The following is a 17,407-nucleotide window of genomic DNA, read 5'->3' as shown; positions in this document are numbered from 1 at the left end:
TTAAGTTGGTGTTTGAATTAAGTTTTGTATTATTTTCTTATATATATTGAAATTTTTTTTATGATGGTTATTGGAAAATATTTTAGTAAAAAATTAATTTTTGAGTATATGTATATTGTTGAATTAATTTTTGATATAAATCAATTTTAAATTATTATTTTGATTTGAAATATGTATATAAAGTTTAAGTTTTGTTTTATGATTATTTTAGACATAATATATTTTTTGATAATTAGATTGGCTATTTTTATATATTTAAAGCTAACATAGATTGATAGTTTCTCATAATATAATGGACTTCCAATTTTTCTTAATAAATTAAGCTTGTTATTTTTTAGGCAACTAGATTGAGCCATTTTCTTATATTTTAAATCTGACGCAAATAAATAATTTCTCATTATTTGTTTTGGTATTGTTTCATGTTATTTTGAAATTTCAAGTATTTTCTGCTTTTATACGTACCATCATATAAGTAATCATATAATTAATAGTACTTTATATGTATTTTTATACAAATAATCACATATATTATATTTTTAAAACTTAATATGAAATATTAAAACCATAAGTTAAGTTCAGGTTTGAAATTAGGATTTGTATTGTGTTCTTATATATATTGAAAACATTTTTTACAACAGTTATTGGAAAATATTTTAGTAAACATCAATTTTTTAATACACATACACACATATATATATATTCGAATCAGTTTTTGATATAAATCAATTTTAAATTATTTTTTGAAATATGTATATAGAGTGAAAATTTTGTTTTATGATTATTTTAGACAAAAGATGTTTTTAGGTAATTAGATTAAATTATTTTAATTATTTTCAGATAATTTATCATAATATAATGAACTACCAATTTTTTTTAATAACTTAAACTTATTAATTTTTTTATTAATATATTGCTATCCATGTTTGCAAACAACATTATACTCATTTTTTACTGTTATTCATGTTTCAAACAAATCTCAGATATAGTTCAATTTTAATAATATAGATCTATAATAATATAGATAATAAAATACATTTTCTATATGAACGAAAATTTTGCAATCTATAAAATGTTTTTCATTCTCGATTGATGACATAATCTACGGTTCGACTCCATTTGACTTGATTCGTTTGTTATTTCCAAAAAAAATTGTATAATTAATGTTTATTGTATATATTTTTGATAACCTAACACATCCAAAAAACATAATCAAGTAGAAAGAGAGAACAGTTTTGCTTTGGATTTGTTTATGGCGTCGAGTTACACATATCCAGAAGAAAATTGAATAATATACTAGAAGCCTAATTTTAAATAAAATTGCAAACATTATAAAAATAATAATAAAACAAGAAAGGAGGCAAGTAAACTTAATACAAACATACAATCTGATGTCTAACATCAACCCCAAGTTAACTACAATGTTTTTGGTCCGCCGGATCTCAAGTTCTTAATTATTTATCATGATTTTATTATCCACTAGGGGTTAGTTGTGCAGAAAATTTATGTGTGTTTGTTTACCATATGTATTTATTTGAAAGTGCTTAGTTATATATTATATGTAAATAATTATTTTTGATATTTTTACTTCTTATTTATTTTTATCATCTATTTTAGATTGAAGTGTTTGATGTTAGGAGATACAAACTCAATCTTGTAGAGATTAATTAATTTGTTATGCTTTGTTTTTGCGATGTAGATCTGTTTATCTATTTTATTTTAGGTCATATGGCTAGTTGTGCTCTAATATGTTTTTCATGTTGTTTTGTATTGCATCACTAGCTAGTTCAAAATGTTCAATATTTTTCTTATTTTTCTCAGCATTGAGTTTGTGCTTAAATTATTTTTGTAATTCATGTCACAATTTTTAAAAAAAATTCACAATATCATTGATGGATGCTCCAAATTTTTATTCATATAATTTTTTCTGGATATTTAAAAATTTAGATATTTTTATATTATGTATATTTTATATATTCAACTAAATTTTAATTATTTAATTATATTGATGTTTTAAAAAAAAATAATAACATTTGTTTTAGTTATGTATTAATTTCTGGTTGTGAATTTTTACTATTTTTTGTTTCTTTAAGTTTGATAACTAAAAAAAAGTTTGTTATATTCACTATTTTTAGGCTTGAGTTTGATGGAACTGAATATCTTAAATAGATAATTTATTCTATTTCTCATGTATATTTTTGTTTATTTTTGAAATGTTTCTAATTATATTACATGTTTTCACTATTTCTTATATTCTGACTAAAATTGTCACCAAACTTAAGTCATACTATGTATTTTTAATAAATTCAATCTATTAGTTATAATTTTATTACTATTGAAACTGATTTTTATATAATATATATATATATATATATACATATATTTGTATTGTTTTTGTTTGAGATATTCTTAAAAGATTTTCCTAACTTTAATTTTCATGACCAAAGAAGAAGAAATATATTTTTTAGATTCTCTTTCTTACGGATTTAATGAAACGTGAAAATCATTATCACATATGAAACTTTCTTTTACCAAATTATTATTTTTGATAGACAGATATCAAAACTTAGTTGAATAAAACTTAATTTATCGTTTAAAAATTAAAATAGTTTATGTATTTTTGATGTTCTATTAAAAATTTGATATAGAATATAAAAAGTGAGACAATAACAGAATAAAACTATGTTAACTTGTTAACTGGAGTTTATTTATGAAAGATGATGTATCACTCTCTAAAAAGAAATATCAACTTTATTGATTTATGATGATTATATTTTCTCACTTTTCATTAATAGTATTAATGTTATGGTTTAATATTCTCTTTTTCACTTTACAGAGTAAATGAAATTTATTGAGTTCAAAAAAATTTGGGAGAATTTTAATTTTTACCACATTGTTTTTACTATTATCCATGTTTACCTTCATTAAAATGACATTTTCATTAATATTTTTTCCATTAAAGAAGAAAAACTATTATACCCTTGATTTATAAGTACATAATATAAATTAAAAAAAATTATAGGTTTTCATATTCAAACTTTTTGATAAATTTTTTTTCTTTTGGTTTTCTCTTCATTTTTTTTTTAAATTCGAATTTTTAAGCTATTTTCTTATTTATAGTTTAGGTATTTATATATATATTTTTTTAAAAATTAAAATCCTCTCCCTCCAAAACCTAAGCCCTCAAATCTAAACCCTAAATCTATAATAGTTAACCATATGAGTATAAATGTCTATTTACCTCTTTGAAAACTAAAAGTAAATGTAGTTATAGTAAACATAAAAAATGATACTAAAAAGTTGGTAGTTTTAGCAATTTTCCAAAAAAAATTGGAAAATACACTTATATGAGATCTTAATTTGAAAATGATACTGTTTACTAAGTTTTTGAAAAAATACACTTTTGTATATGCAAAATTACTAAATTATCCTATCTAAATATTTTATTATAGTAAAATTATTATCACATAATTTAATGAATATTTAAACTAACAGTTTGAACAAGCATACCTTAATTAAAATAATAAGAAATAATAAATTATCTTTTTGGTCTAAAAAAAGAAACGAATAGAATAGATGTTCGATGTCAAAAAAAAAACATTTTTTCGCACATTCACTTCTTTGTTATCTATTTCTTTTTTCATTTTTGCAAGTTATATTTTGTTTCTTTAGTTCAATAGTTTCTTCTTCCTTTTGTTCAAAGGCTTGTTAATTATTCATGTAATTCGATTTGTAAGTTCTCATTCGATTTGTCATATGTATACATTTGGCCTCTCTAATTTTTTTCTTCTCAATCTTTTGTTGTTTTCTTTGGATTATAAAATAAAATCCGGGGTTTTGATATTTTCAAAATCAGATTTAAGTTTAATTCTGGTTGTTTTTTGTTCCTAAAATATTTCTGTTTTTTTTTTGAAAGATTATGTTGCATATTGTTGGAGGTTTTGGAGAGTATAGAGTGAATATTTTGGACTTTGTTGTGTATGACGTGATTCCTTGTATGGAGAATTGGAATTGTTGGTAACTTGTTTTTACAAGGTTAAAAATTAAAAAAAAAAAAGAAGATAAACTTGATAAAATCACAAACACATCATAGTTTATCAAGAAACACATCATAATTGTTTTTTCTTCTTAATGTTATTCTTATTTTAGAATTCTAATTATACTGTTATTACCAATTTCGAATTTATAATTTATTCAAATATCTTATATGGACAAAATGTACTTTTACATTCAATGAGGTGTAAATTAAAAAGAAAAATAAAATGTGCAATTTTGAAAATTTAAACTACTAATAGATTATTTTTCAAAATTTCACAAAATTTGAATAGCCTTTCTCAAAAAACCTAGACAAACTATCCCATCTTACATATTCCCCAGATGTTGGGTGGCCCTATTAATTATTTTTTTCTGTCGTTTATAATCCTTCTGTTTCATATTAAGTTTCGTTGTATAGAAAATATTTCTTTGCATAATAAGTATCATCTTATCATTTTAATGCATAATTTATTAATTTTATTTTTTATTTTATTTTTGTATTGGTTGAAGTGTATGGGTAATAATGTTTTATATAGAAAATATGCAAAATTAAATAATTTCTTAATTTATATACACAAGTTTAAAGAGACACTTAAAATAAAACAGAGAAAGTAATATTTTTTTTTTTTGAAAAGGAAAGTATTATCCTTTTTCTTTGTTTATTTGAACAAAATCGTTTTATTTGTTCGTCACTAATTCAAAAAAAAAAATTATGGTGGGGATCATCCCATGTTCCTATTCGCTTTTGACACCAACCATTTCATAGACTCTTTAAATATTAATTTTTAAAGTTAATAAACTGATATAGAACCAGTGTATCATTAGATTTTTCTATTCATAAGCAAAATGAGAGGAATGGTTCCAAGGAAAGGATAAATCATTTTCTTCTAAATTGCCGATACATAGGCACATATGCAATCATAGGATCAGATTTAAGTCAAAGATATGGTCATATGATTGACACCTAATAAAGAAATATTAAATAAATGGATCCAATGTTTCTACATCGCCTTAGGGAATCTCCATCAGAAATAAAGAAATATTATATATGTGTATAATTTGTATCATTTTTCATAATACCATCAGAGATGCTCACTAAGCATCTTAAATCTTAATGATTAAGTTAGCTCATAGACATCACATGCTTTACATATTTTCCTTCACATATTTCACATGCGAAAGTAACACATACAGATTCTTTATTTACTAAAATAACAATTTGGCGAATAGGTAACCACTATGGATATGTATTATTGGAGGATGTAATAAATCCATGATGTTATGTGTTTCTAAATGAATCAATCCACAGAGTGTTGTACTGTAACTATCATAGACAATAATTTCATAAATGTTTTTATCGTATTTCGAAATTCCAAAAACGTGAACAATCTTTAAACATGTCATCCCTGCTTGGCTTGGCCAGGAGAGGAAAAAGAGCATCAGCATGTGGCCTACTGTGTTTCCTCTAGTGGATTAATTTTTAAAAATTAGTTTATTAATAAAAATATACATATATGATATATCTTGAGGTGGGAAAACAAAGAATCTACAATAAATCAGTGCACATGGAGAGTCTATTCTACATAAGGGAGGTATTCAATTTCATACCAAACAAGGATAATCTTTGGCTTTTCCATCTGTTCGAACATGACTCGAGTTACAGCATATATGTGAGTATATGTATATAGTAAAAATAAAAATAAAAAATTTATTTGGCAAAATCATCTTTACATTATAACCAAACAGAATTTGTTTGAGAAACGTGAAAGTTGGAATAGAATAATAATTTTAAAGAATTACTAGATTTTGATCCATGCAACCGTGCGATGTTTGTTTTTATTGATATAAATTTTTAATGTTAATCATATATTTAAATGTTATTATAGCATTTTAAATACAATAATTTTGTAGTTTATATGTTATAGTTAATCAATTGTTTAAAACCGTCATTTGTCGCTTTTTATTATATATTTATCATATTGTATTTGTATTTATTTATTGAACAAATTAATATATGCATTAAACAACATATTAAATATCATTTTGTTAAAAATAATATTCAGCTTTGATCCACCGACTTTTAAAATCAAATTTTATATTAGTAATATTTTTTACGTTTATTCATTTCAGATAATATATTATTATATATACAAAATTCTAAGATATGTCAATTTTATTCATGTATTATATTGTTTTTGAATGTTAAGTCGTTATGTTATCGTATTATGTTTTTTTATGAATTTGATTAACATAAATATGAATAAAATGAAAAATATCAAAATAAATTGTGATTAACGTAAATCAAAGATTATATATAAATCAAAGATTATAATAAATTCTTAACTAACATTAATTTATAATAATATTAGACTACTAATAATTGAGAATAAATTTATAATACATTTTATAAAAATATTTAAAAATTTTAATAAATTTTGTTAGATTTTTTTGTCAACAGATTTTTATAATTAGAAAAATAAGATAATTTTATAGATGAAGTTTTTATATAGATGTGATATCTTAATGATGTCATATTGTTAATTAGAAATAAATGAAATATGATTTTCTAGGGAAGATCCATTTTTAAAAAATTACACATGAAAAAAAATTATGGCTTCATTTTTAATATAATAGATAATATTTTTTTTTTTTTTTTTTTTAATAATATAATAGATAATATAATAGATAAAGCATTTCTTATGGCGTTTAACTTCTAGATGTTTGGTTACAAAGAGTAATCTTCGGCGAAGACATATCATTAATGAGACTGAATGTCCTCGGTGTTGTCAGGGAGATGAAACAGAACACCATATCTTCTTTGAATGTCCATATGCAAAACAACTGTGGAGAGCTTCTGGAATCTCGAATGATATCATCAACAGCTCTACTACAACTCTTACGGCTAAACTAGAAGAGTGTTTTAAAATATCTACAGCTTCTTCTCTAACTCATTTTCAGGATTTACCAATATGGATCCTCTGGCGTATATGGAAAAGTAGAAACATGCTTCTTTTTCAACAGAAGCAATTTTCATGGAGTAAGGTTTTACAACAAAGTCGAAGTGATGCACGTGAATGGGAAGAACATGGAAAATATATGGAGTTACTTTCAAGCACAAGAAGGCATCGGACAGGAACCTTACAAACAAAAGAATGGCAAAGACCAGAGACAGGGTGGTACAAATGCAATATAGATGGATCATTTATCAGTTCTGATTTACCAGCACAAGCAGGATGGATTGTACGTGATTCGCGAGGAACTTTCAAAGGAGCTGGGCAGAGCAGAGGACATAAGGTTACTAATGCGTTTGAGAGTGAATTTCAAGCTCTTATTATGGCAATGCAACACTGCTGGTCCAAAGGTTACACAAAGGTTATTTTTGAAGGAGATTGCAAGAAGATTATTGATATTCTACAGAGCAAAACATTACATTTTGAAGGATACAATTGGACTCGAGAAGCTCATAGATAGAAATTAAAATTTGAAGACATCCAATTTCGATGGGTATCAAGATCAGGAAATACAGTAGCAGATAAACTTGCTAAACGATCCTTGCCGGGGTTTTAAGCTTTTGCTATTATGATTATGTTCCATCTTTTGTAACAGACAATTTATATTCTGACTTTGTAAAATCTTACCATAATTAATAAAGTCAAGAGTTATAAAAAAAAAAATAGATAAGTGAGACTGTGCCAGTCTTCTCAATCACATGATTTGTGTTTGTGCTTTTGTGACTACTAAGTACCTTTTACTTTGTCAGGTAAAGGATATTCATCTGATCAGTAATATATTTTCAACACTACGTACAAATTATGAATGGACCTTCAAGAAATAGACTAAACTAAAAGACCTAAAACATTGTTGACAGGTAATTGAATTAGTACTTCCTTCTGCCATCATTATTAGACTTAATCATCACCACGCCAACCTATATTGATAGGGAAAAAGACTTTTAAAGCATTTGGTCATAGCCTGTACCTGGAATCAATCATTAGAATTCATAAGTCGTTAGGTTTTATAAACTTGCATAATATGCATCAATACACCGATTATTTTTTTTTTTTTGTATAATGGGTGTTAGTAGGATGTGAATTTCTTATTATTGCTAAAATTCTTAAATTTAGTCTTATCAGTTAATAGATTCTAACGTTCTTACAAAGATCTAGTATTATTGGTTTTATAAATGTTTAATGATTTACAATGTTATTTGAAAAGTTTGGTTTTAATGATTTAGGGAGATTATTGGAATCAGAATTTGGAAGGAGTTTAGTGATTTTAAAAATTGACAGATTTTAACAGATTTTATTAATTATCATGGATTTGAATAATATATTTTTTCAAAATATTTCTCGTTATAAGGCAATGTATATAATCTTTCTAGAACTTTTCCAAAAATAAAATCTCGAAAAAATCATATATATATAAACATCAATTGATACAATGATACACATTTCTTATTTTCCTTATGTTTGGTGAGTTCATGTTCTTATTGGTTTTCTTGTGATAATAATCAGTCTTGTTTTCTTTGACTTTTGTGATTTTCTCGAAACACTATTCTAGTTATCGTATGAGTTATATTTCTTCACCATTATTAAATCAAAGAGTTGTTTTGTCAAATATGAAACTATGAAAAATATAATGAATTACAGATCAGATCATGTGAGTTTGTTTGCTTCACCATTATTGAGTTTGGTTTAGTGTGTTTACGTAGATAAATATTCAATATGTGTATGTTTTTCTTACTTCACAGATTTCAGAAATCTTATGAGTATGGGTGATATTTTCAAAGTCTAGTCTCATGAGTAAAAATATAAGGAATCCACCTTCCAATAACAACAGAATTTAATGGAATAGTAAAATCCATAATAACAAAACTTTATGAATAACAAAAGATTTGAGTGGAATTTAGAAGTCATCAAACCAATAACAATGAATTTTGGATACATCTTCTAGATTATTAAAATCATTACAATAGCAAATTTTGATAATTTTTTTTAATATGAAAAAAATTTTAAAAACTCTTTACAAATTTAACAAATTCATTGACTCTTGCAATCAACCAACTCTATATAAGTTCTACTCCCACTAAATACTGAAAATATCGAATATGATATATATATATATATATATATATATATATATATATATATATATATATATATTGTCTTAACATTCAAATTTTTCAAGAAAATATTTTTTTCTTTTTTAAAAAAAGTAGGAAAATTATAACTAGAATAAGTTCTAGACAATTTTTGCATCATTTTTTTCTTGTAATAAAAACTGTTTTACTACTCAACTTTGGATGGTGTGCCACACTAGCATAGAACAACTCTAATACCATCTCCAATGGTTTACTCTATTTTCTACTCTAAAATAGAGTTGGAGTTTGCTCCAACGGTACTCCATTTTAAAGTAAAAAATAGAGTGATGAACAAGAAAAATAAGTTACTTTATATTTGGAGTAAACCTATTTTTATTCTATTATAGAGTGAAAAATATAGTATTATTGGAGTATTTACTCTAAGTTATATTTTAGAGTAAAAAAAAGAGTGGAGTTGGAAATACACCAAAATAAAATACCAGTGCAGCGCAACAATAAAATTAGAAACATAAGATATGAAAGCGACAGAGAAAGACCAGAAATAGCTTCTAAAACAAAACTAATTATTTGAGCTGCAAGGAAAAGTTGAGCCATTCCTCTGAACTAAATTTATCATTTTGTTAGGCAACCAAATTTTATGATCACTATACTAGTGAAAAATAGAGTGATGAACAAAACAAACAATTTACTTTATATTTGGAGTAAAACTATTTTTTCACTCTATTATAGAGTGAAAAATAGAATACCATTGGAGAATTTTTATTCTAAGTTCTATTTTAGAGTGAAAAAATAGAGTGGGTTGAAAATTACGTAAAATAAAATATCAGTGCAACACAACAATAAAATTAAAAACATAAGATATGAAAGCGATAGAGAAAGACCAAAAATAGCTTCTAAAACAAAACAAATTCTTTGAGCTCCATGGAAAAGTTGAGCCATTCCCCTGAACTATATTTACCATTTTTAGGCAACCAAATTTTATGATCATTATACGAGTAGAATCCATCCAAAATCAATAGGAAAATTTTGGAAAAGATTTTAAAACTTAAAACACATCTACAACATACAACATCCAAAATTAATATGAAAACGACAAAATTTGTTGGCAAAATAAGATTTTAGTGAAAATTTTTTGGCGCTCCATACAATCTACAATAATGGAAATATTTAGTGGAAAACTACTGTTTAAATTCTAATTAAAACTAGATTTTGACCCGTCTTTAAAAACGATATTATTTCTTTTGTAGATTTATTTTATAGTAAGTTACTATATAATATCTTGTAAGAAGAAGCATAATATATTTTTATTTATTTTTTGGTCAACATTATTTTTATATTAACTTAATTGTATATAGTATTTTTGTTAATTAAGAATTACATATATTTTTTGAAGTGAAAACTTACATATATCATATTGTTATACTTGTTAAATAAATATTTTGGCATATTAATAGGTTCGAAATGTTAGATTATATTTACTGAAATTTATGGTTACAAATTTGTTTGAATATCCTTCTATATTTTGTTTCCTTGTGAGAATTTAATTTATTTTTTATCGATTATTTTGTAGAACTAAATATTTGGTTGGTTTGCTATACAAAATATATTGAATGAAGATATAGATTGTCGATATTATTAGAAAAAAATGTCAAAACAGAACAGAAAAACAAGTACATTGTCCATTTTCCATAATTGTTTTTGGTCTGTTTTGGATTCAGATACCCCCAACTAACTTTAAATATTCATATCAATTATTTTAAGAATCAGAAAAATATGTAAAATTATACAAAATGTACATAAACAAGAAACAATCATATGAAAAATAATTTGGTTCACTAAATATTAGTGGAACAAAATTTCATTTTGATCTCCGGAGAGCTAAACACAAAATATACGGTCAACGATCATGTATATTGTAGTTTCAGTTAACTACATAGATATATGCTGCTTGTAGACCTAAAATATACCTAGTGGTAATCATTCTACCACCGCAGAATGAATCAAATACGATTTTTCTTAAGATCTGAACTACAGTAGATTTCATGAACTAATATTTTCTATATATATCTACAACACAGAACCACAAAATCTGCATACGTACCAATATCTACGAAAATAATATTTCATTATCTATTACTATTAGAATATTATATCAGATGGATTACATAGTCTATCATCATATCTACAATCTATGGGCAGCAGAATGTATGTTCTGCCAAATTTAAAATGTAAATATTCCTTAAATCTCTTTAAAATATGTTAAGTGAATATATTCTAAATTTTTATTTTCCCAAAGTTTTGTGTTTCCTAAATATTTTTTAAAAACGTGATCAAAAATTGATTTTGTCCCTTTTTGTTTATTTTCTATTTTTTAACTTTTAACTTTTTAATTAAATTAACAAAAAAACATTTTGGACTTAGATTAGGGTTTTAATTGGGTTTTCATAAAAAATATACTAAGTGTAAAACTTATACCTCAAATTATGGCTAGGGACAATATACTATTTTTTGTTCTATATTTACAAATTTCCCATATTACTATGATATACAAACTGTGATGATATATTTTAGGGTTTAAGATTTTAATAGTATTGATTTTGAGGGTTAATGTTCAAGACATTAATTTCTCATAGGATTACACATTTGGCCAGTCTGTAATGTAGGTTAAACCTTCCACATGTACTTTATATAATATTGACTACTATTGAATACATCTCCATAATTTTAATTTTTAAAACGTATCTCAGTAATATTCACATTTAAGATGAATATTGTTGTAGATCTATACAAAAAAACCAACACGAGATATAGTAATGAAAAGAAAACTGTAATTTTTTTAAAAAACACACATACACAAATATATATAGATATATATGTCTATATAATTGGTAACATGTTTCGAAATACATTGACAAGATTTTTTTAGTTATATCTATTCTATTAATTTAGAATCCTAATTTTTATCTACTATTGAAAATTTGGGCCATTTCATTAATAACATAACAAATTAAACACATTTGATTAATAATTTAATCTACAATTTTAATAACAAGAATATATTTTTCCCTCTTCCACCTATTGATCAACTCAGTTATAGTTTGAAATATGTTTTGAATTTAAATACTAAATATATTATACTATTGTACAATTTAATTGTTATTGTTATTCTATTATGACATGCATTTATAGATTGTTACTAACTTCCCTAATATTGTCTATTTTTATAAAATAATATATTATTTAATTTCGTAATTAGTAATATAATATTCTTATAAATCAAGGTTAACTACTATATTATTATAAAACCAGAGAATAAAAACAATTATACCATTTTTATAAACTCTATAATTATATTCTGTATTATATAAAAATAGAAGTGTTACATGAATTAAATATGAAAATTATATTAAATAGGTAAATCAATAAAATTTATTTTTAAATTGTTTCATTTAAATAAATTGGTTAAATTTTTTAAACTATATAATATTTTTATACAAAAATAAAATTTATTAACATATGTTGAACTTTTATACCTACAATCATATATTATCTTTTTATTTATTTTGAAACTCTCATCAATATATTGCTTAAAATGTATATATACAAAAATATAATAGTATATAATAACATTTAGTTCATATACTATTTAAAAATATATTATTAGAAAACTATGAATTATCGAAAATAATATATGTTAAAGTATATTTTTAACACACAAAATGTAAATATAAATTATCGTAAACATATTTCTTTTGTATAATATAAAATATGTATCATAGAAAATGTATAAATTAAAGAAAAATATATTTTGAAAAAGGTTATCTATTTGATTATTTTATATTTTTATTTAACTTGAAAATATATTAATAAGTAATAAAAATTAATAACAAAGAAATATGTATTAAAAATCACTCTATATTAGTAACACCGAATAAGAAATATAAACAATAATATTATAAATTTACACAATATATAATACTAAAATATAAATTATATATTTAAAATATTTGTAATAACACCAAATACATTTATAAAATAAAAATATATATGCATGAATGTGCGGGTTAAAATCTAGTATTCTATTAATTTACAAACTTATTCTATATCTACTTAAAAAGTTGTCATTTAATTTTGGACCAATTCACGTATCATTGGAAATATATGTATTTAATCTATTAAATTATAGTCTTATTTGGACTTAACCTCCTAGATACCTGGATATTAATTTTGAATTATCTAACATTAACTACCTAACTCTTATGAATTAATTACATTTAGTTATATCAGTTAAATATGATTAAACAAATATTACGGGTGCTTCATCTTTTCTCTTATGCTACAAAACATAATTCATTTAAGCCCTGTTTCAAAAAAAAAAAATCTTTGATGCACAAAGTAAATGTAAACTTTGATTCACATAGAAATACATATCCCACAACTATATACATTTTGGTATTAAAACTGTAATTATATACTATATTAATTTTATAGTATATATAGTTTATATATACTTGATCATTAATAAATTAATGTGCATTATATACATTTTGGTATTAAACTGTAATTATATACTATATTAATTTATAGTATAGTTTATATATACTTGATCATTAATAAACTAATGTGCATTATAATTTTAATTATGATTTTCTATCGAATAAAACACCTTTATAGACTATAATATAACTTTGTGTAGACTAAAATGTCGACCATAAATTTATATGGATTAATATTAATGAAACCAAAACCCATGTCATACGCGAGTTCTTTGTAAAGCTAAATGCAATTATTAAAAAGGGTTCCTCTTTAATTGTATTGATTTTGCTATGAGGTTTAGAGTTCAGTTACATATTGATGTTTATTATACGGTGTTTAATCAGTTACCATAACCCTAAAACCTTTTACCAACCTGAACACGGATTACTTTGCTCCAGAAGGGACCAACTAGATAGGTCTGGGCATAAAATCCGGAACCCAAAATCCGAACCGAATCCGAACCGAAAAACCCGACCCATTATCCGACCCGAAATATAAAATACCCGAACGGGTCTTGTAGGGTGGTATAAAAAATATCCGAACCCGAAGTGTTATTAACCGAACCCGAACGGGTAACCCGAAAAACCCGAAACTAATAGTTAATATAAATATTTTGAAATATATATATAAGTATTTTAGTTATTAAATTTAATATTCGTAGTAATATGATATGTAATAATAAATATTAACAATATTAAAAATATTTTAAGTACACAATTAGTTATAAATAAGTAATTTATAATCTGTTCATTGGAATAACAAGTCCACTCTCTATAATATAATGTATATTGTTTACAAATAATGTTTGTTTTTATACTTGATTTAATATTTTATTGTTATTTTAGCAATTTTATGTGTGATAAATTAATTTTTATTAATTTAGTTGTTTTTCTTTAAGTTTTTATTTTTTTTTATTTTGGTTATATCCGAACCGAACCGATATAACCCGAATGATATATGGTTACTTTATGGGTTTTAGGATGCAATATAATTTTTAACCGAACCCGAAGTGTTATTATCCGAACCCGACCCGTACTAATGAAATTTTACTGTGGGACCTAGGAACGTAAACCCGAAAACCCGAAAATCCGAAAAACCCGACCCGAACGCCAACGGGTACCCGAACGCCCAGACCTACAACTAGATATGTAAACATTATGATATAATAGAACATAATTACACAAATGAATGCTTTTATTACTGATTACAAATATAGAAGAAGACACATTGCAACAAATGGAGTCGTGAACTTTTTAGGTAAACAGTGATAATTTAACAGTAGATTTTCTCAAGGCCGGTCCACTATGATTATAAATAATGTCCTTTATTGGTTACTTAAACTCATTACCGATCATTTTTAATCATTAGTATTTCTTTTTTTGACTAAATCATTAGTAATTTTTAACCGTTCAACAACATATTTTTCAGAATATAGGTATTAGAAAAATGAAATAATCCTTTTGAGATATGATATTCTAGACATAAAAAATGTGTAGTAATACAAGGTAAAACGGTTTGGAATGGTTTATCAATTGTGACAGAAAAAATATCATGTCCAATCCATCAATTTTGCAGTAACAGAAATACAATAGCAAATAGACATAACATAACGAAACTATTATAACCAAAATATTTTTGGCTCTAAACCAATGCTTACGTTGCTATGTGCTCTAGTCTCTAGACCAGCAAAGGATTGAATTCCGATAGTAAAGCTAAGTTTTGTTACCGAATATAAAATCTTGAAAACAGATTTTTTTTTTCATATAAAATATCATAATTTTTATCTTTTAAGTTGTAACTAGATCTATACCCGCACAACCCTTCGGGTATTTATTTTCAATTGTATATATATACATATTTGTTTTATATAATTAGTATATATTTATAAGGTTACTTATATATTTGAATGTGCATATAATTTTTTTCTAGTACAATAATTTTAATATATATTTGTTTTATACAATTAGTATATATTTTAAGGTTACTTATAAATTTAAATGTGCATATAATTTTTTCAAATACAACAATTTTATATCTTTCATGCAGTAAATTAATTAACTATTTTAAATCATCACATATATATATTGCTTTTTATTATATACTTTTCCTGCTGACTTTGCGTTTGATTATAAAGCCAAAATTTCAAACATATTTAAAAATTATTTTTTATTTAATTTATTATGATCATTACCCGTAATTCAAAGAGATAGATTTCATTTAGCAATTTTTTTGTTCATTTTAGATAATAAATTACAGTATATATAAAACTTTAAGATAAGTTATTTTCATACATGTATTATATAGTTTACTAATGTTAAACCGTTCTACCAACATATTATATCTTTAGCATAAATATTTTATATTTATGAAAAATATATTAACTTATCAATTTAAAATAATTTTATCATATTTAGTTCAATATAATGTTTTTATTTTAAAATGGTAGATATTATTATAAATAGATAAAATATGATATGCTTTTATTTTTTTCATTTTATAAAAGATAGCTGTCTATATATATTAATGTTTAAAAAATTTCATTACTAATTACGAAACTAATGAAATATTTATGTACAATTTTGATAGTTAAAATCTTGTTATAATTTTTTTCAACAGATTTGTTAGAATCTTTAAATACATATATTTATATTTTAAATTAAAAGATATCAAAATATATTATAATTTAAAGTAATTAGAAATATTATATTATATTAGTATTAAGGAAGTACATTTAATAAAATTTCTAAATGATGGTCCAAATAAAATTCAAGTTCTATAACTAATTTTTTTAATCCAAGTTATATTTTGATGAGACAAAAATTATATGTAAAATCACATAGAGTTATTAATGAAAGCTTAATAGACTACATAAACTTACACAATATTATTAATTGTAGTATTTAAATCAGCTAAGAAAAAATGTAAACTTTACAATATATATATATATATTTTGGGTCTAAAGTTGGTAAACTAATAAATTAGTTAGAGATTAGTATGAATGAGGGATATTCTGTCTAAAATATTTTCCATCTTTCTACATATTTAAAAGAAAATATTTTAAGACTAATATATTGACAATATATAAATAAGATTTCTGCAATATCTAAATTTGAAAACAAAATTTTTTTTTGAGTTTTTTAATAAAACAGTCTTAGTGTTGTTACCATATATTGCGGAGATTATTTTTATTAAGATTATAAATATTAGATCTCAGAATTTGATTAATGCAAATCAAATTACATTATTGTTAGTAAGACATATTATTATTAATGAATAAATGATAACTGATTTCTAGTGAGGGTTCATTTTAAAAAAAATCACACATCAAAAGGTTCATGTGATTTATGTTTTAATATATAAAGATTTATTTCTTCAAAATATTTGATCAGATAAATTGTAAGATACCTGATGAACTGCACAGCGAAAAAGCAGCCATGGAATTCTTGTTGGATTGGTTGTCGTACAAATATATACAAAGATGGCAAAAATGATTGGTTGTGGGAAAAGAGTGAAATCCTAAAAAGAAATTGAACAAGCAATTATATTTCAATAGAAGTGTATAATCCTCAAACCACTTCTCTTCTTTCAATTTAAAAAAAAAATTCATTTAATATGTAAGATGTTATATATAAATATGTTATCATATAAAGTGTATGTATTTGGAGACGCACGAAAGGATGTAGAGCAGATGGTAGGGTTAAATGGGGATGCATGGTTTGTAGTTGTAGATCGATGAAA

At 23.7% G+C, this 17,407-nt stretch overlaps 1 protein-coding gene across 1 annotated transcript; it reads left to right on the top strand.

Annotated features, from left to right (window-relative positions):
- The first annotated feature begins 5,597 nt into the window (after positions 1-5,597).
- On the top strand, positions 5,598-7,683 carry LOC130511399 (uncharacterized). Its single transcript, XM_057008365.1, has 2 exons — positions 5,598-5,702; positions 6,766-7,683. The coding sequence occupies exons 1-2, from the start codon at positions 5,598-5,600 to the stop codon at positions 7,501-7,503; spliced, it is 843 nt and encodes a 280-aa protein (XP_056864345.1). The 3' UTR covers positions 7,504-7,683.
- Positions 7,684-17,407: the final 9,724 nt, after the last annotated feature.

This window comes from Raphanus sativus, chromosome 4 (genome assembly GCF_000801105.2).
Source record: "Raphanus sativus cultivar WK10039 chromosome 4, ASM80110v3, whole genome shotgun sequence".
Taxonomy (NCBI): Eukaryota; Viridiplantae; Streptophyta; class Magnoliopsida; order Brassicales; family Brassicaceae; genus Raphanus; species Raphanus sativus.
The sequence above is the reverse complement of the archived record's forward strand: the minus strand, read 5'-3'. Positions and strand labels throughout refer to the sequence as shown.